Raw genomic sequence first — 25,082 nt, 5'->3', positions numbered from 1 at the left:
ATTAGGGACTTTTACTTTTTTTGACATAGCAAATTGTAGCAAAAATAACTGCTCTAACAACAGGTGTTAGCTGAATACATTAATTAATAACAGTTGACATTGAACATGATATAGATAATGATAATATAGATAATATAGTAATGAAGACCAAGTTCCAGTGAATTATCTTCGCAATCCTCTATGATGTCTTTATACGTCCATCATTTTGTGTATTTTTGAGTGGCAGTTTCTTTCTGAGGGTGATGAGTTTATGGTACATGACTGCATCTGAAATACACAATTGTGTTTAAAGTTACAGTTTGTCTGTATATTAGATTAATTTAAAACAATTGTTTATGAAGTCCAAAATTAGCAAAAAGAAACTATATCTAACAGTGTGGATCATAAATTCAATATCTCTGTTACTTACTGAAGAAAAGATGAGTGTCCTTACCTAAACTAAAAAAAGAGAAAAAGACATGATTGGTAGGAAACCAGGTAAAACATTTTAAATTTAAATTAAATAAATAAATACGATTTTTAAAAGAAATCTTTACCTTTTGACAGTCTGTGTATATGTATAGCTGATGAGCTCCAGAAAATCAGTAATGAGGTGGCTTTGACAGTTTACAAAAAGGCGAGAATAAAGAACCCTTAACTAGCATAAAGAACCCTTTTAGCTTAAAAGGGGCTTCTTCAGGACGATACGGTTCTAAATAAAAAATCTTTTTTTATTGTGTTTAACAATAAATTAATGTCTTTTCAGTTTGTAACGGCATGAGAGTTATTGACGACAGAACATTTGGGTGAACTTTCCCCTTGGGTTATTGCAATAAAGTAGAACTCACTTTGTAATTTCTAAGACTGAACATGATAGTCTTTCATCAGTGGAGTGGTTTAAACTGCATTTGTACATCTTTTTGTGTTTGTTGTGTACCAGCTGGCATACATAAGTACGCTCACGCTTAAAAGATGGCCTTAAACTTGTGTGTTTAAGTACTAATCCTCAAGTTCACAGAGCAACACCATCTAACAATCTAGCCACAGAACTTGTGTTACGCTGCTATAACCCTGATGTGCTTGTGTGCCTTTTTAATCACAAACACACCTTCTGGTAAAACATAAGCCTCTTTAGTTAGTCATGAAAGTAATGTTTCATGTTTCAGCTTCTTGTACACTCAGTCTAGAATTAGCTTTTACTTTGAGCTGACATTTCCAAAATTGTGAAATATACTGTTCAACCAGTACAACAAATATCAATAAATGTTTTTATTAACATTTATTGCATATTTTACTAAATGCATTTTTGTAAAACATTGTAACTATAAGCATTTACTTGTTATTGGTTAGTTATATACTGTTTAAAGTATAATGTCTTTAAAGATTTAGCTTTATAATGTCTGTTCATTTACAATCTCATAAAAAAACTTTACTTAACTTAAACTTTGTTTAAAATTTAAAATTTGTTTAATTTAATTTGTGATTTCATATAAAAAGTAATTTTAAGGATCTCTCAAAGCCAAATTCCAATACTATGATATAACAAATTTTTTGCTCCACAGGTTTCCCTGGGGCGAAGGGTGTGAGAGGAGATCCAGGGCTTCCAGGGCCTGCTGGAATTAAGGGTATACCAGGATATCCAGGCATCCCAGGGACACAGGGATTCAGGGGACCTCCTGGACCCCCTGGCATTGGATCACGTCCAGGCATACCAGGAAGACCAGGAATAAAGGGTATGAAGACACTAGAAAGTCTTATTAAGCAGATTTCTTTAAAATGTATTTGACTTCCTGAGTTATATTGCTGACTGAAGATACTCTAGATTCATTTCTAGAGTAATTTTAACTTGCTTCTACCCTCCATTAAAAAAACACACACTTTTTTAGGGAAAACTTATGCTGTGCATTATTAGAAAGAACACGAATCTGAGATTGTTTTAAATGCCCCTTGCCTGATTCTATTGAAAATTTACCTACTTTGCTTCTACTATTTTACTGTGCCCTTATCATGTCTGTTTTTACCATAATGTAGATATTGTTTGTCTTTTTTCAAGGGGAGAAGGGGTCTTTTGGGTTGTTGGGTTTCCCAGGATCACCTGGTTCTTCTGGAGTCCCTGGTAGCCCAGGTGTTAAAGGCTTTCCTGGTTTCACTGGGCAGGATGGTTTAAGTGGGGAAATTGGATCAAAAGGACTCAAAGGTATATTAATGTCATTTGCAGGACATATGGTAATATATATTTTTCTAGTTTAGTGAAACCATAGAAGGCACTCAATAAAGAATTCAATACTTCAGAAAGAAGTCAGATGTAATTGTGTGTGTGTGTGTGTGTGTGTGTGTGTGTGTGTGTGTGTGTGTGTGTGTGTGTGTGTGTGTGTGTGTGTGTGTGTGTGTGTGTGTGTGTGTGTGTGTGTGTGTGTGTGTGTGTGTGTGTGTGTGTGTGTGTGTGTGTGTTAAAGGGGATCGTGGTGCTCCTGGTCCTCCAGGACAATCTCCTCAATTATCTCCCCAAGAACAGCTGGAAAAGGGTGAACCAGGTAACCCAGGAGCTGGTGGACTGCCTGGTTTCCCAGGACCAAGAGGTACAAAAAGTGGACAGACCATCCAGTTAGACCTTATTTCCATAGTTTAGAATGGTCAATTCATGCTGTTAAGTGGCATTGACATGTTAATTAACTATACCCCAACTTAATTAAATGACTCTACATAACATCTCAACATTACATGCTTGTATATTTTCCATTTGTGATGATAGTGTTGGGTGGATGACTAAAAAACGTAATTTCTCTTTTCAACAGGTGATAAGGGTTTTCCGGGGCAACCTGGACGTGACGGCTTTCCTGGATCACCTGGTGTTGCTGACCAAGCAAAAGGTTTTCCTGGCCAGCCTGGAATCCCAGGTATTCCTGGCTCTTCAGGCTTCCCTGGGCCTAAAGGTTTTCCTGGAGTTATGGGCTTCCCTGGCCCACCAGGTCTAAGGGTAAGCATCCTGTATGCAGGCTCAGGTCTAAGTATGTCAAAATTTACTAGGGACCCATCAATACTCATGTTGGTATCAGCATTTGCTAAAATGTGTTATGCACAGGGCGTATAGTGGTACAATTTAAAAGGGTAAATTTGAAATGTTTCAATGTACAAAAATAGTCTTAATTTTCTTTGTTATATATAATTTCTTTTATTTATTTTTTTTTTTTTTTTGTGTGTTGTTCTCTACCGCAGGGTGACGATGGTGTACCTGGAACTCCAGGGTTCCCGGGGACTCCAGGACAATCTGGTGGCAAAGGTGAGATCTGTGTAACTCTGTTAGTCACTAGTAGAATGATTATTTACAATCTTTATTTCCAACCTACACTACATATGGCAAATTAATGTAGTTAAATATTACGCTGAAGGCAGCCAGCACTGATGCCCCTATGTCTTTTAAGGTGAGAAAGGTGACTCCTATGCATCATCTGGACCCTCTGGACCAAAGGGTGCAATTGGAGATCCTGGATTCCGCGGTGAGATACACTTTTTAAGGCTCTTAGTATGGATATGACTCATTTATTAAATTCTTAGATATTGTTTTGTATTTAACTTTGTATTTTATGCTCCAGTCTGTAAATATATATTTGTTCTTTTAACCTTCAGGTGGTCCAGGACTCCCTGGTGAACCAGGTGATTCAGGTTACCCAGGAGTCTTAGGATTTCAAGGCCAGAAAGGTTTTCCTGGAGATCCAGGAGCACCAGGATTTAGTATGTGGAAATTTGCTGCCACCATTATGATTCTGGTGTAATGATTACAGTTTTTATTCAAAAGATGTTTTCTTTTTGAATGTCATTTTGTTTTTATTGTTGTATTTATTCATAGGCTCACGAGGCCTCCCAGGCATTAGGGGGCTTCCTGGTTATCCAGGACAGAACGGGCGTGATGGAGAGGCAGGCCGTCCTGGCGCACTAGGCTTACCAGGAGAGAAAGGTTAATGAAGAACTATTACCAATATTGCCAAGACCGAGTATATTTTTCAGTTTAGTCTTTCATCTCTTTACAAGCCAAAAGAAAGCAACCTGAATCAATTTCTAAGATAGTCTACCGCAAATGTTACTTTAGGTTTTCCAGGCTCACCTGGTTTAGATGGACTCAATGGTCTTCCAGGATCCAGGGGGCCATCTGGAGCTCCAGGTAAATTAATCGGACGAACCTTTGATTATAAATTCTACAATAAGCCATAAATCTGAACAAACACCCTAGTGACTGCTCATTTATTTACCATATGTCATCAGGGGTAGTTGAAGGTGGTCGGCCTGGAACTCCTGGTGTGAATGGCCAGAAGGGAGAGAGAGGCTCATCACAACCCGGTGGACCTGGCCGCCCTGGAGAGAAAGGATTCAAAGGAGACACTGGTGAGACTCATCATCATGGACATGGCAATTAACTCTTTACCCAGCAGCATTTGTTTTTTTAAGTTGCCAGCCACCACCAGTTTTTGATCATTTTCACAAAAATGTAATTGCCCATCAATATACTGTATAATATATCAAAATGAAAAACAGACACTCTGCTTTTAAACAACAACAACAAAAAGTTTTAGTATAGCTTCATGCGTTCCTTTTTTATCAACACTTATATGGGTAAGTTTCATAAAAAAGCAACATTTTAAAACAAAAAGCTGAGAAAATCATGTTGTTGTCAAAGACTACATCCAGATCAGATTCAGAATGATGATCAAACACAGATGAAGTAGATCGAGTCCATCAACACCGCTAATGCTTGCACAGTCCTGTAGCTCATCCTGGGTCCACATTTCATTCAGTAACATTAGACTATCCATGAATTGACAATTCTTAACTTTGTAAATAAGGTCTAACTGGATGGTCTAGACTTTTGATTGATGATCACGTTATTTTGGATATGCATCGGCTTACATACGATCGTTTGTTTTACTGCATCTTCCTCGCATGTGTTTTGATCAGGAGATCCAAAAAATCTCAGTGAAACAATGAAAAAAAAAAAAAGATTAACAATATAGAATAATACAAGCAATCAACCAACACATAACAGTTAGAAGCCTTTCTGAACAGAAAACAGAGCTGATGGTGGAAGTCTCTGTAAGCTCCGCAGCACACTGGGGTCCACTCCATGTTTTACATTTCTCCCAGCACTAGAGGCTCTATTGCTACATATTCCCAATTCGGCAGTGTCCTGATGGCGTCGTCGAGGCATGACAGCTGAAGACCAGATGGAGGGAATCGCTGCAGCACCATGCAGGAGGCAAACTAAGTTTTCCGGGTCGTTCAGAAGTCCAAGCCGTTCCACGGCTGCAATGCAAGACGGAACAGCAACGCAGCCGAGACGCGGAACATCTCGACATCATGGCTGACGGTGATGATGCCCGTACAAACGCCGCCAATCAACCAGCAACCTCAGCCACCATGCAGTTCAAGCCCGAGGGAGACCACCAGTGAGCAGCCGACACCCAGAAGAGAGAGCAGCCACAGCGAGCAACATGAAATGTCCTTCAAACCTGAAGCAACCGCAACAATTCAAACAAATACAGCAGAGAAGTGGTGAAAAATGGCGAACAACGTCCTCTTAGTGGCTGCCAGCAATCAGCAACAGTCCCAAATGTAGCTCTGACTGTTTGACTATAGTCACGGTCATAAGAAAATAAAATCTAAATCAAACTGTACACTTAACTTGATTTGTGGGTGGAGAAGCGGCGAACAGACAACGCCAGCATCCTTTCACCCACGTTGCTAGGCAACCAAAAGAACTTTTTTTTTCATTTATTTTTTAATTATTTAATTATTATTATTGAATAATGATTATTATTTAATTATTATATATATATATATATATATATATATATATATATATATATATATATATATATATATATATATATTTATTTATTTATTATTATTTTTTTTTATTATTATTATTATTATTATTTATTTTATTTTTCACTTTCAGGTCCTACTGGTTTGAGAGGCTACCCTGGTAATCCAGGCCAACCTGGGCCACCTAGTCCTTCTAATATCCCAGGTCGTCCTGGAGACCCTGGACTTCCAGGATTAGATGGACGAGAAGGTACAGGACATCTCTGTTCTGTTTGTTCTCATTACTTTTTACTGCTTCTCTAAGATTAAGAGGTCTAACAGTTATAATTCCACTTTAATGTGTATCTCTTTGAATGTAATCTTCACCTTTTTTAATGGCGGTTACCCATAGGTGTTGTGATAAAGTGAAATCAGTTGATCTGAATCATTTGTAGGTCCCTTTGGCCCTCCTGGCCTACCTGGTCCACCAGGCCCTGGAACAGTCCAAGGAGAAAGAGGAGATCCTGGATTTCCAGGGCGACCAGGAATACCAGGAGCACGTGGTGAACCTGGTACATTTGGAGCCCCTGGATTTCCAGGCGGCTCTGGTTTTAAAGGTATTTCTTTTGTTAATATTTTTTACATGTTGTGTTTTATTCATAGGAATTTACAGGGCCGACCCAGGCTCTGTGAGCGCCCTAGTTGAGATTCTTTACTGGAAATGCTTATCTTTTATATGAACTGCTATTTCCTATAATACAACTCTGGAAAAAATTAAGAGACCACTTAACATTGAAACATCATGGTTTCATGAAACATTGAAACATCATGGTTTCATGAAACATTGAAACATCATGGTTTTTTTCATGGTTTCTTTTAAAAGAAGGCACTTAGGGCCAGATAACCGTTACTAATAGCTTGAGCCGGCACAAACCCTGTTTTAGCATTAAAGGTGCTCAGTGCTCAGTAAACTAGCGCTGAAAAGGCACGGGCAGTGATTTTTGCGCCTGATGTTTTGGACAATTTCGTGCTCCAAAATTTGTGGGAACAGTTTGGGGATGGCCCCCCCTTCCAACATGACTGCACACCAGTGGACAAAGAAAGGTCCATAAAGACATGGATGAGCGAGTTTGGTGTGGAGGAACTTGACTAGCCTGAACAGAGTCCTGACCTCAACCCGATAGAACACCTTTGGGATGATTTAGAGTTTATTGTGCAATAACCATGTTGTCTAATCAGCATCTTGATATGCCACACCTGTGTGGTGGATGGATTATCTCGGCAAAGAAGAAATGCTCATTCATGCTAAGTGCCCCATTTTAAATCACTTAAAAAACTGTCAGTCATCAGTCACTCAGTCTCACAAAGTTTTGTGTATTGTGTCTACACTTTGTTTGTTATAATTAGAGGATTTGCGAGCTTGCAGAACTCAGAGTCAACACTGAACAAAAAACTCTGGCGTTTGTCACCTCCCGTGTCTCCTATGCAATGGACTGGCTTTGGGAAATCATTAATTTTTGTGCTCTCTTTTTTATCTGGATTTACAAGGGCAAAGAGGTGACCCTGGCTTTAGTGGTGTACGTGGACCACCAGGGTTCCCTGGAGAACCAGGGCGTTTTGGCAATAATGGACCCAAAGGACAACAGGGTCAGTAGATTAGAGTGCATTTTATATATCTTAAAACACTTTAAAACAACAGTAATAAAAGTACAAATGTAAATCATAAGCACTATTAAAACATTTGCTTGTCCTCTCAGGTCTTCCTGGTCCTAAGGGACCTCCAGGTTATGTGTTTCCACGTAATATAAGTGACAGTATGCCATTTGGGGATCCGGGCCCACAAGGTCTTGATGGATATGTTGGTCAGGCAGGAATACCAGGCCAGCCAGGAAGCCCAGGACTTCCAGGTGAGTGACTTTTTTGTCACATAAGATATGGAAAAAGTAAACTGAAAGTCTGATCCATTTTTCCCCAATATTCCCAATATCAATTCCTCTGATGTATTTAGGTCCCAAAGGGATCAGAGGACCAGTGGGTAGACTTGGTCCAGTTGGTCCAGATGGATCTCCAGGTGCTTTTGGTGATCCTGGACCCACAGGAAACCAAGGACCCACAGGAAACCAAGGTACGACGAGTTTCCATTAACATTTTAAAATGTTTAATACATTTGGAACAATCTGGTGGTTCACAGGTTTGTTTTGTTTATCATGGACAAAAGGGAAAATAACAAAAAGTGATCACAATTAAAATAATAAAATGTAACTAACCATATAAAAAAGGTTGTGTCCAGTCCAATTAGGAAAATTATATTTTATTCCACAAGGATGCATTCAATTTCAAATAAATGTTGTTATTTTGGAGATTTCTATCCATCAAAGAACCCTGAAATATGACATCATGGTTTCAAAAAAAAAATACTAAGCAATGTTTTCAACATTGACAATAATAATAAAAAATTGAGCAGCAAATCAGCATATTAGAATAATTTCTGATGGATCATGTGACACTGAATACCGGAGTAATGATGTTGAAAATTCAGCTTTGCCATCACAGGAATAACTAACGATTTAGAATATATAAAATTATTAAATATATGTTAATTTGTAATAATATTCAAAGTACAAATAAATGCAGCCTTAGTGAACATAAGATACTTATTACATTTTTTTTAAACTTTAATAAACTTTTGAATGGTAATGTACTGTATTTTTTATGTATATATTTCTTAGCAATAAACATTTTTGTGCAATAGACAATTTTGGCCTTGTGTTGGTTGTGTCTTCACTTGATGCACTTGGTGTAAATTTTGGATCTTGGACCTCTGATCCAGTGTGTTACTTTTGTTTACTCTGCACTGAAAAATACATTTTGTCAAGTAACCTAAAATGTTCTTTTTGTAGTGACATCCTAAATGTATTTGTTTTATTTGTATGGCTCAATCATAGACCAAAAAAAGCTTTAATGGTCAGATCAAGTATATATCTCATTAACAGCATATTTTTAATGTAGCAATTTCATTAACAGCAGTATATTTTCAGGTGTGTAAGGTAACAGCAGATGTCACTACAGCTTTCGCCCATTTCTTCTCCTCACTTCTGTAATCGTCTTTCAAATTCTTTCACCCTACAGGACCCCGTGGCAAACCAGGGTTGCCCGGTCTACCTGCTCCACCCGTGCGCAGTACTGGTATTGGTTATACTTTGGTAAAACACAGTCAGTCCAGCCAGATGGCCATGTGTCCTCAAGGCATGGCCAAGCTATGGGAGGGATACAGTTTGCTGTATGTGGAGGGGCAGGAGAAAGCACACAACCAGGACCTGGGTGAGACACTAGGGTTGTTATTATAAGGGCTGTCAATTGTTTAAAATATTCATACTATTTTAAAAATTCTGTTTTGGAATAGATGGATTTGGAATAATATTGCTGTAGATCAGTTTTTTTGTGTACTTGACAATTTTACATGTATGAACTGATGAGTGGATGTGCCTGAAATGTTCTCTTCCTCCCAGGATTGCCCGGCTCATGTCTGCCACATTTCAGCACCATCCCCTTCCTGTACTGCACAGTCAATGAAATCTGCTACTACGCTAGCCGGAATGACAAATCCTATTGGCTGTCCACCACTGCACCCATTCCCATGATGCCTGTGGCAGATCAGCAGATATCTCAGTACATTAGCCGCTGCTCTGTGTGTGAGGCTCCATCTCAAGCAGTCGCTGTCCATAGCCAAGATCTCAGCATACCGACCTGCCCTCAGGGCTGGAGGAGTCTGTGGATCGGTTACTCATTCCTTATGGTAAAATTCAGCTATACCTGAGCCCTCACGCACAATCCCACATCATTGCAGATTCAAATAAACAGAACTTACAGTGTAGTACACTACACATGCACTCATAAAGTATGTGTCTGTAAGATAATATTTGAACACTTTCTTCTTTTTCTTCTTCTCCACCTACACTAGACAGAAACACTTTACAGTCAACAAAATACAAGTGTTCATAAATTTGAAATAACCAGTGACCAGTTAAATAACCCGTGATCATGTGTCCAAAAATATGATAATGTTCTTGTATACAATTTATACAATATACAATTTATATTGGTATAAAACTATAAAAGTTTGGAGTAATTAAGAATTTTTATTTATTTATTTTTAAAGAAAAATATATATACTAGAAGTATATACAAAGTCTATATATTTATTTATATACTTTATATATATAAAGTATATACTTTTCAGCAAGGATGCATTAAATGCACAGTATATAATATTTTTGGATTACAATATCCAAAAACCACTAGAACAAAATTTTCCAAAATTGTTTAAGTCCAGTGAAATAAGCAATTTTAACCAGTTTAATGGCCTGGGTCAATGACGTCATATCAGTGTTACCCTCCATTTCCCTCAAAACCATAGAAAAACCAAAGAAGCTTTAATAAATGTGTTTTATTAGACAGGTAAGCAACTGTTTAAAATACTTAATTAAAAGAAAGCAAATCATTGTTATATAATAGCTCAATGTGTTTAGTCTTATTATTTTAATATCTTGTTTGTACCATGTCTCAGAGACACTGCTATTTTGTCATGTTGCTAACATTACAAAATCAGAAAAAGCTTTATTTGTAGTAAGAGTTATACAGCATTTTACACACTATACAATATATTTTAAAATTATTTGCATACCATTTAGCAGCATAAGTTTACTACTTTGTGTAACAAGCGTCTCATACCAGCCACAGAGTGGCTTAAAATTCTAATAAAGTGACCTGTTAGAGTAGTAATTCAGTAGCCTGACAAGCCAGACCCACATCAAGATGTTTGGTCTGGAAACTCACCATTTACACCTCAATCCGAGAGGCGGGATAAACGGTTGTCTTTCAAACTCCCTCTGCACGCGATAGGATAGCGCTACAACCAACCAGAGCAACGAAAGTGAAACAGAGCCTGTCTTATATGCTGCAGTAGGCCACTGCTGCTCCTTTCGTTTGGTTGTTTATGCTTATTTTACAATTAAACTAACAACTAAAGTTGTGCTTAACATCTGCCTCCTTCTTCCTTGAACTTGAATTTTTTTTAGTAATATTTGAGGACTTTGCATTATTTTATTTTATTCCAGTGAAACAGCCGAAAGTGCTGAATTACATTTTTTTCCATCGTTAAACTAGCAAAAGTGGATTTGGACACACCCTAAGTGCACCTGTGCTGTATAGGTTGTTAAAATAGGGCCCCAAATGTTACAAAAGTTTCCTATTTAAAAAGAAAGGCTGTTCTTTTGAACTTCTAATTCATAAAAGAATACTGAAAATTCCACAAAACTATTAAGCAGCACAACTGTTTTTAACATTGATAATAATATGAAATGTTTCATCAGCAGCAAATCATCATATTAGAAGGATTTCTGAAGACCATGTGACACTGAAGACTGAAGTAATGATGCTGAAAAATCAGCTTTGCATCACAGGAATAAATTACATTTTAAAATATATTCAACAGTTATTTTAAATGTTTATACTATTTCATAATATTACTGTTTTACTGTATATTTTGTCAAATAAATGGCAGCCTTGGTAAGCATAAGAGACTTAAAGGGGGGTTGAAATGCTGTTTCATGCATACTGAGCTTTTTACACTGTTAAAGACTTAGACGTAGACAAACGTAGACAAAGTTTCAAAAACTAATGTTGGACGTTTGATGGAGTATTTCTGTGTAAAAAATACTCCTTCCGGTTTCTCACAAGTTTCGGAGAGTTTTTTTCAAGTATGGGTCTACTTGACGTTAATAGAACGGAAGGTCCTTGTATGGGCCGTACGGGCTCTTCTCCCGGTAGGGTGCGCACGCGTGACTAGAGCGAGAGAGTAAACACTCTCTCAGCTGCAGATCCAGTCGTCCGTGAACACTTATGTCGGTTATAGTCCACGCCGCGCACCACTTTATTCCTATGGGTGACGTCGAGCGACTTCAACGCTTCAGCACAGCATTCCGGGAAGGCAGCGCTGCATTTGAACCGATTTGAACGCAGAAATGACGGGAAGCTTCACAAAATCATACCAAAGAAGTGTGTTTTTGACGAAGCGGTCCCAGCTTTGGAAGCAGCTGGTGAGTAAAACTGCTTCAAATGTCTCTGCTATTGGCTACCGTCGCATGAGTAAACATCAGTAAACGACACGATCGCGTGCTTCATCATTCAAATGCGCTAACGGTTACTCCATTGCTGTTCTCTGTATAACGTTACACTTGTCTGACGTGCAAAACCGTTTTGCTTGCTAAGGTCTAACGTTAGTCGCATACAATAGTCCATAAACCGAATCATGTCCTCATAAACTGCTAGTAAAGACACACAAATGTTGACAGGTCACTAAATACAGTACATACCACAGAGATGGACGTCCTGATGTTGCTGTTTCACCTGTTCAATTTATTTCTGCCTCAGATTTGATTCTGGATCATATCTATTAGCTGAGATAGCCATGGGTTTCTCCACACTTGAGGACGTCACCGCTTTGTTCGCAATCGTCATTCTTTAGCTCCGTCCACACGATACGCCACCAGGCGCTTGTTTTTTTCCAGAAAGACTCTGTACAGCCCATATTTCTTTTATAAATTTGATAAAAACTAAAGACTTTTCGGAGATATGAAGGATGCAATACTACTCTATAGGTACTCAAGATTGACATGAGATTGACTGAAACTGAGTGTTTCACCCCCCCCCCCCCCCCCTTTAAATCAAATGAAATAATCATAGACTCCAAACTTTTGAAAGGTGGTGGATATTTATCTCATCATCTCAATTATTTCCGATCAAGGTTTTATTCAAAGTCTCCTCAAAGATGCAATGAATGACATTTTTTGTACAATGACAAACTACCTTCGTAACACTTTCTAATTTTTGTGTCTGTCCTTCAGCACACAGCCGCAGGTGCAGAAGGAGGTGGTCAGTCATTGGTGTCTCCCGGTTCTTGCCTTGAGGATTTCCGCGCCACTCCCTTCATCGAGTGCAACGGTGCCCGCGGCACCTGCCACTACTTTGCCAACAAGTACAGTTTCTGGTTGACCACGGTAGAGCAGGACGAACAGTTCGTCCAGGGTCCTTCCCAGGAGACGCTGAAGGGTGATCAGTACCGGTCACGCATCAGTCGCTGTCAAGTCTGCATGAAGATCTTGTAGCTTGTGTAGGTGCACAGCAGGAGACTTTAACTAAACCAATGGAAGAAGACGAGATGAGCAGTGGAAGATAAAGGAAACACTAAACTAAATGAACTTAACAGTGGATATGAAGGGCTAAGGTGAGCCCTTGGTAAATTTAGAATGAAAAGAAGTGGAGAAAGAGATTTCTACTCTTTATCTGTTTATTATCTCAGTGGTGCTATGTTGAAAATATGATGCCGTGTTTTTGTGTTTAAGCTTTTTCCTCAAGTTGCTAGTCATATTCACGGCTACCTCAGAGAGTGCATCCTAGACTCCCAGTGGATGGCACGGAATAATACACCTTTATTTTTCAGATGAAGCCATGCAACGATGAAAACGATGCAGTCTCTTCGTTAACCAGTTCTACTGCATTGCATATATAATATATTTTGGCTTTAGTAGCCTATATCAGTCTTTCTTTACAATATTGTTAACACACATCATCTTGTTTACCATTCGGCAATAACGGACAAACCAGCACTTTGCAATCTACATGAATAAGTAAGATTGTGCCTCATGGTTGTCACTTGAAAGGATTGGTCTAACCCCTTAAATATCCTATATGAATTGCACTGAAGTTAATATGTTCTTTCACAAGATCGCATGCAGCTGGTTTAAATTCATCTAGTTCACCTTAAGTGTTCAATGAGTGAAAATCGTTTTCTTCTATTGATGGGAACATTCATACATTCCTCAAACATAATTGGTGAGGATTATTAATTCCTTACAGATCATATCCTGGTCTTTTAAGGTATAGGTTTTCATCCTCAGTTATTCACACCAAAAATGTGTATGTTTTATTCTCAAAATGTCAACTTTACTTTTTAAATTGTCTAATTTACTGTGTGCATTTGAGGTGATAAATAGACTAATTTTGAGTTACCCAGTCTCTCAGAGAGATAGGTTGAAACATGACCACTATGACTACTTAGCCGTTCAGTCTCTTATTGGTAACCATGAGTATACATTTTCTTCTGTTCGCCTTACATTTCATGATGTGTCTGTAAGTGGTTAGATCATGGTTTATTCATTTCATCCACTTGATTTAACAATATTTCCACATTTATGTTTTTCCCCCCCCCCCCCGAAATAATAATTATGTACATTTGTGAAGATTGGCCATCACAAGCGGGCAATTTGCTTAATTATATTTTTACTACTGTTAGACTAAATAGATGTATAATTTCAGAACCCGCAGTAAACATTATTTTTAAATGAATTAAGACAGTAAATATGAGTGGATGACACTTTCCAGTATTTCATATAGTGATGTAAATGTTTGATCTGAATGCTCACAGTGAGTACATGTATTAAACCTGTCAAATAAAAGTATTAAAACATCTAAATATTGTGTTATATGAAGTTGCTTGTGTACAAAATGTAATGTTTATTGTTACATGACCGGTGACATTTCCACAACTTTCTTATGTTGCCATAGAATGGTTCTGTGGACATTGGAGTTAAATCAAGTTATGTGCTTTGACCCTTCTCACAGGGATCAAACCAGCAACATTCTTTTTTCCAGAAGTGGTCCATAACCACATACACATGCACTTCACTACTACTAGCAGGTTTCCAGTAACCAAGGAAAAGAATAACTTAAATATGAACTTAAAATGTCATAAAGAACAACTAAATAAAACCTGTCCACTCTTACAGAACCAATCAATTGAGAAGGATACAACGACAGTACTATATATAAGAGCCTACATGTTTTTAATAGTGATGATAAAAATTATACAAACTAAGCTTTTTGAAATTTAACGAAAGTTTGAGTTTTAAAATCCCTTGTTCTTTTTGTTATCAATAAATTTAAAAGATAAAGGCATCAAATCTGTATTATTCTATAGACCTTAGAAAATCAACTTTAGAAAAATAAAGAAATGCACTCACCTAAAGGATTATTCGGAACACCATACTAATACTGTTTGACCCCCTTTCTCCTTCAGAACTGCCTTAATTCTATGTCATTGAAGATGCTGAAAGCATTCTTTAGAAATGTTGGCGCATATTGATATGATGGCATTTTGCAGTTGATGGAGATTTGTGGGATGCACATCCAGGGCACGAAGCTCCCGTTCAACCACATCCCAAAGATGATCTATTGGGTTGAGATCTGGTGAAGGTGAGGGCCATTTTAGTACAGTGAACTCAGTCATCATGTTCAAGAAACCAATTTGAAATGATTTGAGCTTTGTGACATGGTGCATTATCCTGCTGGAAGTAGCTATCAGAGGATGGGTACATGGTGGTCATAAAGGGATGGACATGGTCAGAGACAATGCTCAGGTAGGCTGTGGCATTTAAACAATGCCCAGGTGGCAAGAAAACTTCCCCCACACACCATTACACCACCAGCAGCCTGCACAGTGGTAACAATGTCTGAAGGTCTGAATGTCTCAACAGAAATCGAGACTCATCAGACCAGACAACATTTTTCCAGTCTTCAACTGTCCAATTTTGGTGAGCTTGTGCAAATTGTAGCCTCAGGAGGAGACCTTTCCGTCTTCTGCTGTTGTAGCCCATCCGCCTCAAGGTTGTGCATGTTGTGGCTTCACAAATGCTTTGCTGCACCTCGGTTGTAACGAGTGATTATTTCAGTCAAAGTTGCTCTTCTATTAACTTGAATCAGTCGGCCCATATCCATATATAGTTGACCTCTAGCATCAACAAGGAATTTTTGGCCACAGGACTGCCGCATACTGGATGTTTTTCCCTTTTCACACCATTCTTTGTAAACCCTAGAAATGTTTGTGCGTGAAAATCCCAGTAACTGAGCTGATTTTGAAATACTCGGCGCGTCTGGCACCAACAACTATGTCATGCTCAAAATTTCTTTTTAAATCACCTTTCTTTCTCATTCTAACATTCAGTTTGGAGTTCAGAAGATTGTCTTGATCAGGACCATAACCCTAAATGCATTGAAGCAACTGCCATGTGATTGGTTAATTAGATAATTGCATTAGTGAGAAATTGAACAGGTGTTCCTAATGATCATTTAGGCGAGTGTATATATGTCAATGAAAATTTACTTTTAAGGATGTGTAGTCTTTGGGTGAACTATCCCTTTAAGTTCGAAACAGTATGACGTAATGAGGGTTTTCCTGAATGAAATAATCTAGGGTGCGTCTCAGCTCCCTATCCCTAGTTCAGCCAGTCCATTGACTGATTCCCTGATCAGTGCCCTGACTACTGAACTAGGGAGCTGATTGAGAAGAAACAGCGTGACTTGGCGAATTTGAATTGATATAATCTCCGAAATACTGATTCAAAACAAAAGATTCATAAATGTTTCGAGAGCGCGGCAGCGGCTCCCCGCAGCATTAGGGGGCGCTGTGTGTGAGCGCCTCCACTGCAGCACAGCCAGCAGCTGTAGTAACTCATAAACAACACAGACAGACATAAGGTACGGGGCAGCCTTCAGCAAACGCAAGACATTTCTCCTTTGATACTGCTGCACAAAACAGGTACATATAAACCTATAAGAGTGTGTATTGCATAAGTTCGCTGATATGTCTCTTCGTTCAATCAGATATTTTCGTCTCTCAGATGTTAGTTGTGCTTTTATCGACGCTTATAAACGAGTATTATACAGTTGTTGACAGTAATTCAATGTTACCACACGTTACATCACACTTGACAGAGGCATCTGCTAGTGCAAACCAGCAAAAAATCAGTATCTGTTGTGACTTTAGAGGAATAAATCTCACAGTTGTGATTAGATGGATGTTTTTACATTAGTCAGCATCATCTAGCAGTGTGCTGGCTAATGAAGACTCCTCCTCATCCTGCACTGCAGCTCATGATAAGGTGATTTGTTAAAGAGTGTTTGCAACAGTTAAAAAGGCTTTATGTTGGATGATTGCCGTGGAGGCTTCATTAGGTGCGATAAGCACCATCATCACCCTCATCATTTTGGACTAGGTCATATTTCACCTCATAATTACCTCATATTCAAACTTGGAAAAGTAAGCAATTTTGCATTAAGAAAATGAAGCCTACTGTATGTTGAAGACCATGAATCATTTGTTTTGTGTCAGATGTTTTTAGACATTAATTATTTTAGACTGGGTGAGCTTTATAGGGTCTTTCCCTAATTACAAAAACAGATTATTGCTGAATAAGTACAGAGAAAATAAACATTAGGATGCATTTCACTTACTAATCTTAAACAATTTTTTAATTACTGTTATAATTTAATTATTTAATTTAATGGTCTTATCAAGGTAACTTCTCATATTTATATTCTTTTCAGTGAGATTTTTTTACAATTTGCTTTACTGTAATATAGTACTATGTGGGTCCAGACCGTCCCACTTTATATTTCTAAAATATATTTCTAATTTCTAAAGATTTTATTATATGTCTTTAAAGCCACAATATGTAATTTTTCACCGCTAGAGGACGCTTATTCAAAACAAAGGCGTGGCTTAAAGTTCTTCAGCTCTGGAAAGATGAATCTGTATTTAAACTGGTTCATTAATGTTGTAGAAATGTGAAATTATTTTTGAATTTGGTGCTTTCTACACTGAGAAAAGACAGAAAATGTATTTTTGTCTCATGGGGATGAAAGACAACAATTCCCAGAATGCTTCGCTGCCCTACGAGGCCACTCCCAAAGCCACCGCTACTGAATCACTGTGACTGGATCACTTTCCCTTTCCCACTGAAACTGCGTTCATTTTAATTTTAATAAAATCAGTTCAGTTAGAGAACAGACACTACAATTAAAAACTGAACGTGTCTGTTCAATATGTGATTTAGCCGCTGAGGGAGTGTCACACAGCACAAACGCTGCAGGAGTCAAATTACATACAGTTGTGATGAGCTGAATGACCTAGATTCACAGCGTGTGTTCAGTCTGGCACGTTTTACAAAGCCATATGCTAAAGATGAAGTAACCCTTTAATGGCGCCTTGATTTCACTGAGCTTTATTTATGCCCCAGTCTAGGGGTGTTCGATTCCAGGTTTTTTGGAGTGGACTCTGATTACCAACTCCCACTGTGTGAGTCTATGGAATTGACTCGACTCCATTTACTTTACATTAAAACAGGATTAGAAATCAGACAAAATTGCTGTTGTTACACACTTAAAGCTACACTGTGTAACTTTTTTAGTTTATTCTTTGCTAAAAATACTTATAACACTTAAGATATATGTGCTCGTTAATGCTTCTTTCAAGTTATGCATATTTCAAGTATTACCTCACCGTTCGCTTCATTTCATTCACTCCTTGCTTATAGTGCACTCAACTTCTATGCATTTTAGATGAGAGATTCAGTAAACAAACGATTTCGGACACAGCAAAAGAGTCAACACCAAGAGTTGATTCCTGTACTGGAGTCGACCCCGACTCTGGGGCTATTCAGAGTCAAGGAATCAACTCTTTTGGAGTCGACTCCCCATCACTACCCCAGTCGCCCCTTACGCTTTTTTTCGCTCATCCGTGTGGTAAGGCAATGCTGATTTATTATATTAGATACATTTGAGTGTGTTGAAAGTTATGTTATGAAGCTACTCTGCGTTAACTCGGCGGCTACTATGAGACACTTGTTGCAGACTGCAGTAAGTTAGATCAATATGAGGCATGGTAAAACATGGTACTCATGGCTAAACTGGTAAATCAAAAAAACAAGATTGAAAAAAACAATAATTCTAACTGTGTTGATTTATATACTGTAACAATGATTCGTTTTCTGTCTATGACTGGATCCAAACAGTTGCTCACCTGTCTAGTAAAACACATAATATATTAAAGCGTCTTTGGTGTTTCCATGGTTTCTTTAAAATAAAATAAATGTAAATCAAGGGTAACACAGGTATGATGTCATTGATAGGTGAAACATGGACACAGTCCGGACCGTGTTCTGGTTAAAATTACTCATTTGTCTGGATTTAAACATTCTTGGAAACATTTGGGATAATGCAAGTACACAAGTCAACAAAAATATATAACACTGTTATAGTGATTTTTGGATATTCTTAAATTCTTACATATTGTGCCTTTAACTAATTTATGTACTAATTTATTACTATCATGAACACAATAACAGTCCACAAGTACGGCGTAAAGACACCTATAAAGTGGGACATTAGTGTAGTACAGAGGTGTGGTGTGTTTAGTTGTCATTGTAAATAATGTCACATTGCAAAATAAAGTTTCAAGAGATCTGCATCATTATTTTTTTCAGTTACGCTGGAATTTTCGGAGACCGACTCGGACATGTCATATGTCTTCATCAATGACTCTTCGCAGACCAGTGTACCGTTACTGCAGGCCTGTATTGATGGGGACTTAAGTTTTGCTAGGCGTCTGCTGGAGACCGGCTGCGACCCCAATATCCGTGATCACAGGGGTCGCACGGGTCTGCATCTGGCAGCGGCGCGAGGTAATGTGGACATCTGCCGCTTCCTGCACAAGTTTGGCGCAGACCTGCTGGCCACTGACTATCAGGGCAACACTGCACTGCACCTGTGCGGACATGTGGACACGATTCAGTTCCTGGTGTCCAATGGTCTCAAAATTGATATTTGGTGAGTTATGCCAATAGTTGTATTTATTTATTTAAATAACTAGATGATTGTTGGTAAGTGTTCTTCAGCACATAGTTTCATACATAAACACAAAAATCATAATCCTACAAAACAATTAATGAGCATGCAGTCAAGAAAAGCACTTACAGGACCCGTTAAAAGCACTTTGTAAAATACATTTAAAAGTACTCAGAGGCGGCAGTATCTCTAATTTAAAGCTACACTGTGTAACTTTTTTAGTTTATTCTTAGCTAAAAACACTTAGTTCTTTCAAAAATATATGTGCTCGTTAATGTATATTTACTTCTTTCAAGTAATAAAGTATTCTCGTAGGTTTATAATATGGCATTGAAAATACATGAAATACGGGTGAGGGGTTGGAATGCCGGCTGCCATGTTGCCCCTTCATCTTGAAAGTACATTAGCCAAAGAGGGACATACCCGTAAATTCAAGCTTCGCCTTTCGTGCTTTAAAGGTCCCGTTCTTCGTGTGTTTTCGAAGCTGATTATGTTTACAGTGTGCAATATAACATGAGTTCATGTTTCGCGTGTAAAAAAACACAGTATTTTTCACACAATTTATTTATCTGTACAGCGCTGTTTCCTCTGTCCTAAAAGCGGCCTAATGATTTCCTCGTTCTATGAAGTCCCTCCTTCAGAAATACGTAACGAGTTCTGATTGGGCCAGCGCTTCCCGTGTTGTGATTGGACAGCAGCTTAGCGCACTTTGCCCGGAAAGGTCCCGCCTCTTACCATAACGGGGAGATGCAAGCGCTGAATGTGCGCTCTTCTCCACGTGGGAGAACAACAAGACCACGCCCCCTATTTTGCGTGTTCTTGTGGGCGGAGGGTTAGTCAACAAACGGTTCTAGTGACGTCATTACATCCCTGCACTTCCTGCTGTAGTCCAAACCGGCCGTTCCCTGTAGGTTTTGAAAGGGAACTTCTGTTAAATATCTCGCTTGGCATTGAACTTTGAGCTTTATAATTTTACAGGTATTATTTATGCTCTAACAGCAACATTACACACTAACTAAAGTTTGAAAGATGGAATCGCGAAGAACGGGACCTTTAACACTTGATGGCACCGTGTCGAATGTGAAGAGGGGGATTGCTTGAGACTGCAATATGAAAACCTGAAAGCCTTTTTGAAAGTCTGTTGCTGATGGAGGATCACTCTTATTCTCGAGGATATGTATCAGAGTTGCCAAGGGTGCGAAAAAGAAAATTAAGATGGCAACAGAAAATAACGAAAACGTAAAACTATTATTCATTTTGCATAGATGTCATAACCTACATGTTAACTGACAAATCAAATAACTGCAAATTATAATACTTTTCTAAACCTCATCACAAGAAGAAACACTCATGGTTGAGGTCGAACTGGAAGCCATGCTAATCTTGGACTAAATCAGCCACCATAGGAGTTAAAATGAAATCTGAATTGAGAGAAACAGAAACTATTATTCACTGAATGGTCATATACCTTTTCACCGCTAGATGGGCGAAAATATCACAGTGTAGCTTTAACTATATTTTGAACATCATTCCAAGCCCAGGGAGCATAAAATGCAAAAGCATGTTTTCCAAATTCGGAGTACCTTTGGAACTTTTAATCGAATGTATGACGGGGATCTAGTAAAGTAACTATTTGTATAAAACGTTAGAAGTTCTACATAACAAATTATTGTGTTTATGTAGGGTACGTTAACGCGTTAACGTTAACGTCTGTTAACGACGGGCAGGGTACTAATACTGTAACTAGTAATCAGGTTCCAAAAGTGAAATAGTTGTAATTAGATTACGGTATATTATATTTTAACCAAAGAAATACAGGCAAACAACAAGTAATGTCAATGTAAAATCATGTTGACTAAGCAATCTACAAATGGAACTAATAAGCAATAGCCTAATGCTGCATCCCAATTCGCCTAGTTAATACTATGCCCTAAATGTATGTACAAAAAAGTACACTTTTGAGTGTGTAGCAGAAAAGTAGCCAAGCTTTTGGGACATACTACTTCATCATAATTGCGTCTTTTAATCCTGACGTCTTTTAATAACGTAACTAAAACCAAACTTCTTTAAAAAACAAACACTTGAAGTGACATCATCAGTTTGATAAAAACTGCCTAAAATGACAGAAACCATCTTTGGGAATAAATTATTTGAAGTGTAATTTGATTGTTTAGTAAGTCCCACGTCCTATTACATTTAATGCTGAAGACACTGAAGTACACTGGGACCAGCCACCTGGGGGGCGATTGAGATGCTTTGGCTTCACTTATCAGGACGTGTGCTGCAGGCTTGCATTGTGACCATAGTTTCCACCAAAGTTTTTTATAAAATAGAAATGAAATGTTTTACACTGAGATATCATACTGATTTATTATTGTTTTACTGTAGTAGTAGTGCTTGTAATGATGCAATAACTTACTATGGTAACAATAGTACGTTTTTATCTGACTCTGTTGTGCCCTTACATTTGAACAGTAACCACAATGGGTCGACCCCACTGGTGCTGGCTAAGAGGAGAGGGGTAAATAAAGATGCCATTCGGCTGTTAGAAGGACTGGAAGAACAAGAGGTCAAGGGCTTCAACAGAGGAGCCCACTCCAAACTCGAAGCCATGCAGATGGCTGAGAGCGAAAGGTTAGATTCGCCCCAGATGCCACCTTTTAGGAACAACTTTTAGTGACATGTTTTAATTAATTACTAACTCGGCACTCTTGTTCCTAGTGCGATGGAGAGCCATTCGCTGCTCAATCCTAACCTGCAGAACAGCGAGGGCGTGCTGTCCAGCTTTCGCTCCACCTGGCAGGAGTTTGTGGAGGACTTGGGCTTCTGGAGGGTCCTGCTGCTGCTGGTGGTCATCGCCCTTCTTTCCCTGGGCATTGCTTACTATGTTAGTGGCGTACTGCCCTTTTCTGCGAGTCAGCTGGAGTTGGTCCACTGAGAGCCAGATTGTGTTAAATCTCGGGACCAGAGCAGTCGAGCTTTGAAGTAAAGGGAGGTTTGAGTGGACTCTGAAGGTACACTGAAGGTTCCTCATAGTACAAGATTAGGCCTAATGTGAAGATTAGAAACGATCTTGTCATTCTCACAGGTGAGGTCGAGTGGAGGCGTCCACATGATGATGGCTGCGCTATGAAGGAAGACTGAAAGGTAAAGGTTCAGATATGGGGGAAAATGTTCAAAGTTTCTCAAATACAGCCCAAGTGATGTAAACCCATTTTCCCATGAACACGGCCAGTTGACCGTAGACATATACACTTGTAATATCTCAATGATGATGTAAACAACATTAGGTTACTGTTGTAGGTTAGGTCAGGCATGATGTTTTCATTTTCATCATTTTCCTTTTCTATCACCTTTATTTTTGTCTGTAATGAAGTCTTTGTTGTGGAAGTATGACAATAGACAAGACACTACAAAACATACATATGCTTATTTACATATCTATGATTATTTTCTTTAACATTGTTACGTAGAATATTGTTTTATGGTAATTGTCTGTAAAATGTTAAAAATAACCAATAAATGGCCACCAGGAATTTCGTTTTTGTGCACAGATGACTTTTGTCAAAGGACAGTTAACATTCTGTTCTGTTTGTGTACAAATGATCTGGTACAATGATCGGTTAAATCGTAAAATGATCCTTAAAAAGTCTTAATTCACCCTTATACAAATCAAAGCCCTAAAAAGGTCTTAAATTCATAGTTATAGTTATGTTTTCCGATACAAATATCTGAGCATCTTTGGTACATTTACTTGAGATGCAAATGTAAAATGAAGTCTTGTAAAACTGAACAAAATGTAGTGAGTTTATGCAAATATCTGTCAATGAGTTATGAAAACTTCCCCTTGTATTAAATTGATTTGTTCTTGTTTTAAGCATTAACAAAAATACTGAGAAAGAACATCACCTTTTGTGCAGTGTGATCTGAGGGTTCAGTAAAAGATATTCTAGTGTTCGATAGCAGAGGTATTCAAGATTTCTGCCAAATTAATTCTAAAATAATGAATGTTGGAAGTTGTATTTTCAAACTCTAAAGTGTTGCTAATACAACTCAACGTTTTTCTCCCTAGACATACTGACGCATTGACTTCCTTTCAATATGTTCTTTACTTGCTCTTAAAAAGGTCTTGGAAAGAAGTCTTAAATTTACCTTCATTCAACAGGTAGAACCCCTAAAAAAGCTATTTCTGTTTGTTCAAATAAACAGAAATACTTTTTTCCTCAATCTAATATGCTTTTGCGCTTTGATTGTGTTGTTCTGAGAAACATTTTGCACCAGAATAAATGTCAGTGTTAGGATAATATTAAGCTAAATATGGCCTAAAATGAATCATGCATTTTGGTTTACAGTGATTTAAGAACAGCTACAGATAGTTGTTAGGCTCAATGCTGTTCTGAAGTCACTGTAAACCATGCACAATCAAAATTGTAATAATTCTTCCACCAAACATGTAGTTCTCCAGCAACATTTAGCTCAGAATACTGATTTAATGAGGTCACAGGTGTGTGTTTATAGGACGTGTCTCACTCTCAGCCAATCATAATCAGAAGAATCACTTTTATAAAATGTTATTGGGAGTTATGCAAATTTGTCCAAACAGCTTCGCTTACATTTAAACTTTTTCTATTGTACAACTAAATATGTGCGACCACACGTGTTATTTCATTAGTCCACTTTAGACTTTCTGTTCACTAACTTTGCAACTACATGTCAACTAACTCTCATTAGAGTATTAGTAGACTGTTAAGTTAGGGTGAGTAGAATAATTTGACGTACTTGCAAAGTTACTTCTAGTCAGGAGAATGTCTGTTGAGGGATGATCAGTATAAAGTGTTAGCGTTTATTAAGCAGCAAGTCTACTGATACTTAAATGACTGCTAGTTGACATAAAATTGCAAAGTTAATGTCTAAAGTCGACTATTGAAATAAACTGTTAAACAGTATGAACATTTATTATGAAGTTTTGAAATGTTGACACATGAAGAAAGTATAATGCAATGATTACATGCATATGAATGAAGATAGAATACATGTCATGTCACTAAAAACAGTTTATTACTAGTGATGGGCGTTTTTGGGCAGACCAAGGCTTCGTGAAACACTGAAACAGTTGAAGGAAATGTGCTGTGCAAAGCTTTGAAACAATTTGACACCCGTCTCCACAGCGACCTCTGCTGGTTAGAACAGTGTAAATGCAACAAAAACCTATGCCAAACATGCATAAAAAGATCTTTTGCAAATATTTTCTTTCAAATGGAATTTACTAATCTAATAATATTAAATATTATGCGTCTATGTTGTTTTATCATTTGTCAGGGCTGGTTTTGTTTGTTCCATGGATGGCTCAGATAAACAGGCCAGTAAGAGAATTAGTTACTATTATTCCTTTTAATTTGACTAATGTCTAATTAAAATGTCTACAGATGTATATAACTGATCAGAGATCAGGTAAAACCCACAGCCACTTCTCAGTGACTGCTCATGATTCATGAGTTAACTGAGATCATCACCCTAGCGGTGACCCATTAACATGTCCTGAAGGCTTGCGTACAACTCGGGCGTCA

At 38.1% G+C, this 25,082-nt stretch overlaps 2 protein-coding genes across 5 annotated transcripts in view; both read left to right on the top strand.

Moving 5' to 3' along the window:
* Nucleotides 1-14,295, top strand: part of col4a6 (collagen, type IV, alpha 6) — a 110,350-nt gene extending 96,055 nt beyond the window's left edge. For all 3 annotated transcript variants that reach the window (XM_067437368.1, XM_067437367.1, XM_067437366.1), the window contains 18 exons: nucleotides 1,542-1,712; nucleotides 2,033-2,176; nucleotides 2,436-2,558; nucleotides 2,775-2,956; nucleotides 3,196-3,259; nucleotides 3,402-3,476; nucleotides 3,607-3,711; nucleotides 3,827-3,934; nucleotides 4,067-4,138; nucleotides 4,240-4,359; nucleotides 5,930-6,046; nucleotides 6,231-6,392; nucleotides 7,324-7,422; nucleotides 7,533-7,682; nucleotides 7,784-7,900; nucleotides 8,905-9,096; nucleotides 9,285-9,571; nucleotides 12,681-14,295. In XM_067437368.1, coding sequence (XP_067293469.1) covers nucleotides 1,542-1,712; nucleotides 2,033-2,176; nucleotides 2,436-2,558; nucleotides 2,775-2,956; nucleotides 3,196-3,259; nucleotides 3,402-3,476; nucleotides 3,607-3,711; nucleotides 3,827-3,934; nucleotides 4,067-4,138; nucleotides 4,240-4,359; nucleotides 5,930-6,046; nucleotides 6,231-6,392; nucleotides 7,324-7,422; nucleotides 7,533-7,682; nucleotides 7,784-7,900; nucleotides 8,905-9,096; nucleotides 9,285-9,571; nucleotides 12,681-12,941 — 2,549 coding nt within the window. In that variant the 3' untranslated portion in view covers nucleotides 12,942-14,295. The remainder of the gene's footprint in view (nucleotides 1-1,541; nucleotides 1,713-2,032; nucleotides 2,177-2,435; nucleotides 2,559-2,774; nucleotides 2,957-3,195; nucleotides 3,260-3,401; nucleotides 3,477-3,606; nucleotides 3,712-3,826; nucleotides 3,935-4,066; nucleotides 4,139-4,239; nucleotides 4,360-5,929; nucleotides 6,047-6,230; nucleotides 6,393-7,323; nucleotides 7,423-7,532; nucleotides 7,683-7,783; nucleotides 7,901-8,904; nucleotides 9,097-9,284; nucleotides 9,572-12,680) is intronic.
* Nucleotides 14,296-16,108: 1,813 nt separating this feature from the next.
* ankrd46b (ankyrin repeat domain 46b) lies at nucleotides 16,109-23,055 on the top strand. 2 transcript variants are annotated; one of them, XR_010904262.1, is made up of 5 exons: nucleotides 16,109-16,429; nucleotides 19,155-19,497; nucleotides 21,991-22,149; nucleotides 22,237-22,529; nucleotides 22,604-23,055. XR_010904262.1 is itself a non-coding variant. In XM_067437365.1 (4 exons), exons 2-4 carry the CDS (start codon nucleotides 19,187-19,189, stop codon nucleotides 22,451-22,453), a joined length of 687 nt encoding a protein of 228 aa, XP_067293466.1. In that variant the 5' UTR covers nucleotides 16,114-16,429; nucleotides 19,155-19,186; the 3' UTR covers nucleotides 22,454-23,055. The 2 variants fall into 2 exon arrangements, 1 of the variants encoding a protein (XP_067293466.1); XM_067437365.1 differs by having other exon boundaries at nucleotides 16,114-16,429; nucleotides 22,237-23,055.
* The last annotated feature ends 2,027 nt before the right edge of the window (nucleotides 23,056-25,082 follow it).

This window comes from Pseudorasbora parva, chromosome 1, assembly GCF_024679245.1.
Source record: "Pseudorasbora parva isolate DD20220531a chromosome 1, ASM2467924v1, whole genome shotgun sequence".
Lineage (NCBI taxonomy): Eukaryota > Metazoa > Chordata > Actinopteri > Cypriniformes > Gobionidae > Pseudorasbora > Pseudorasbora parva.
This window is presented reverse-complemented; position numbering and strand designations above follow the sequence as displayed.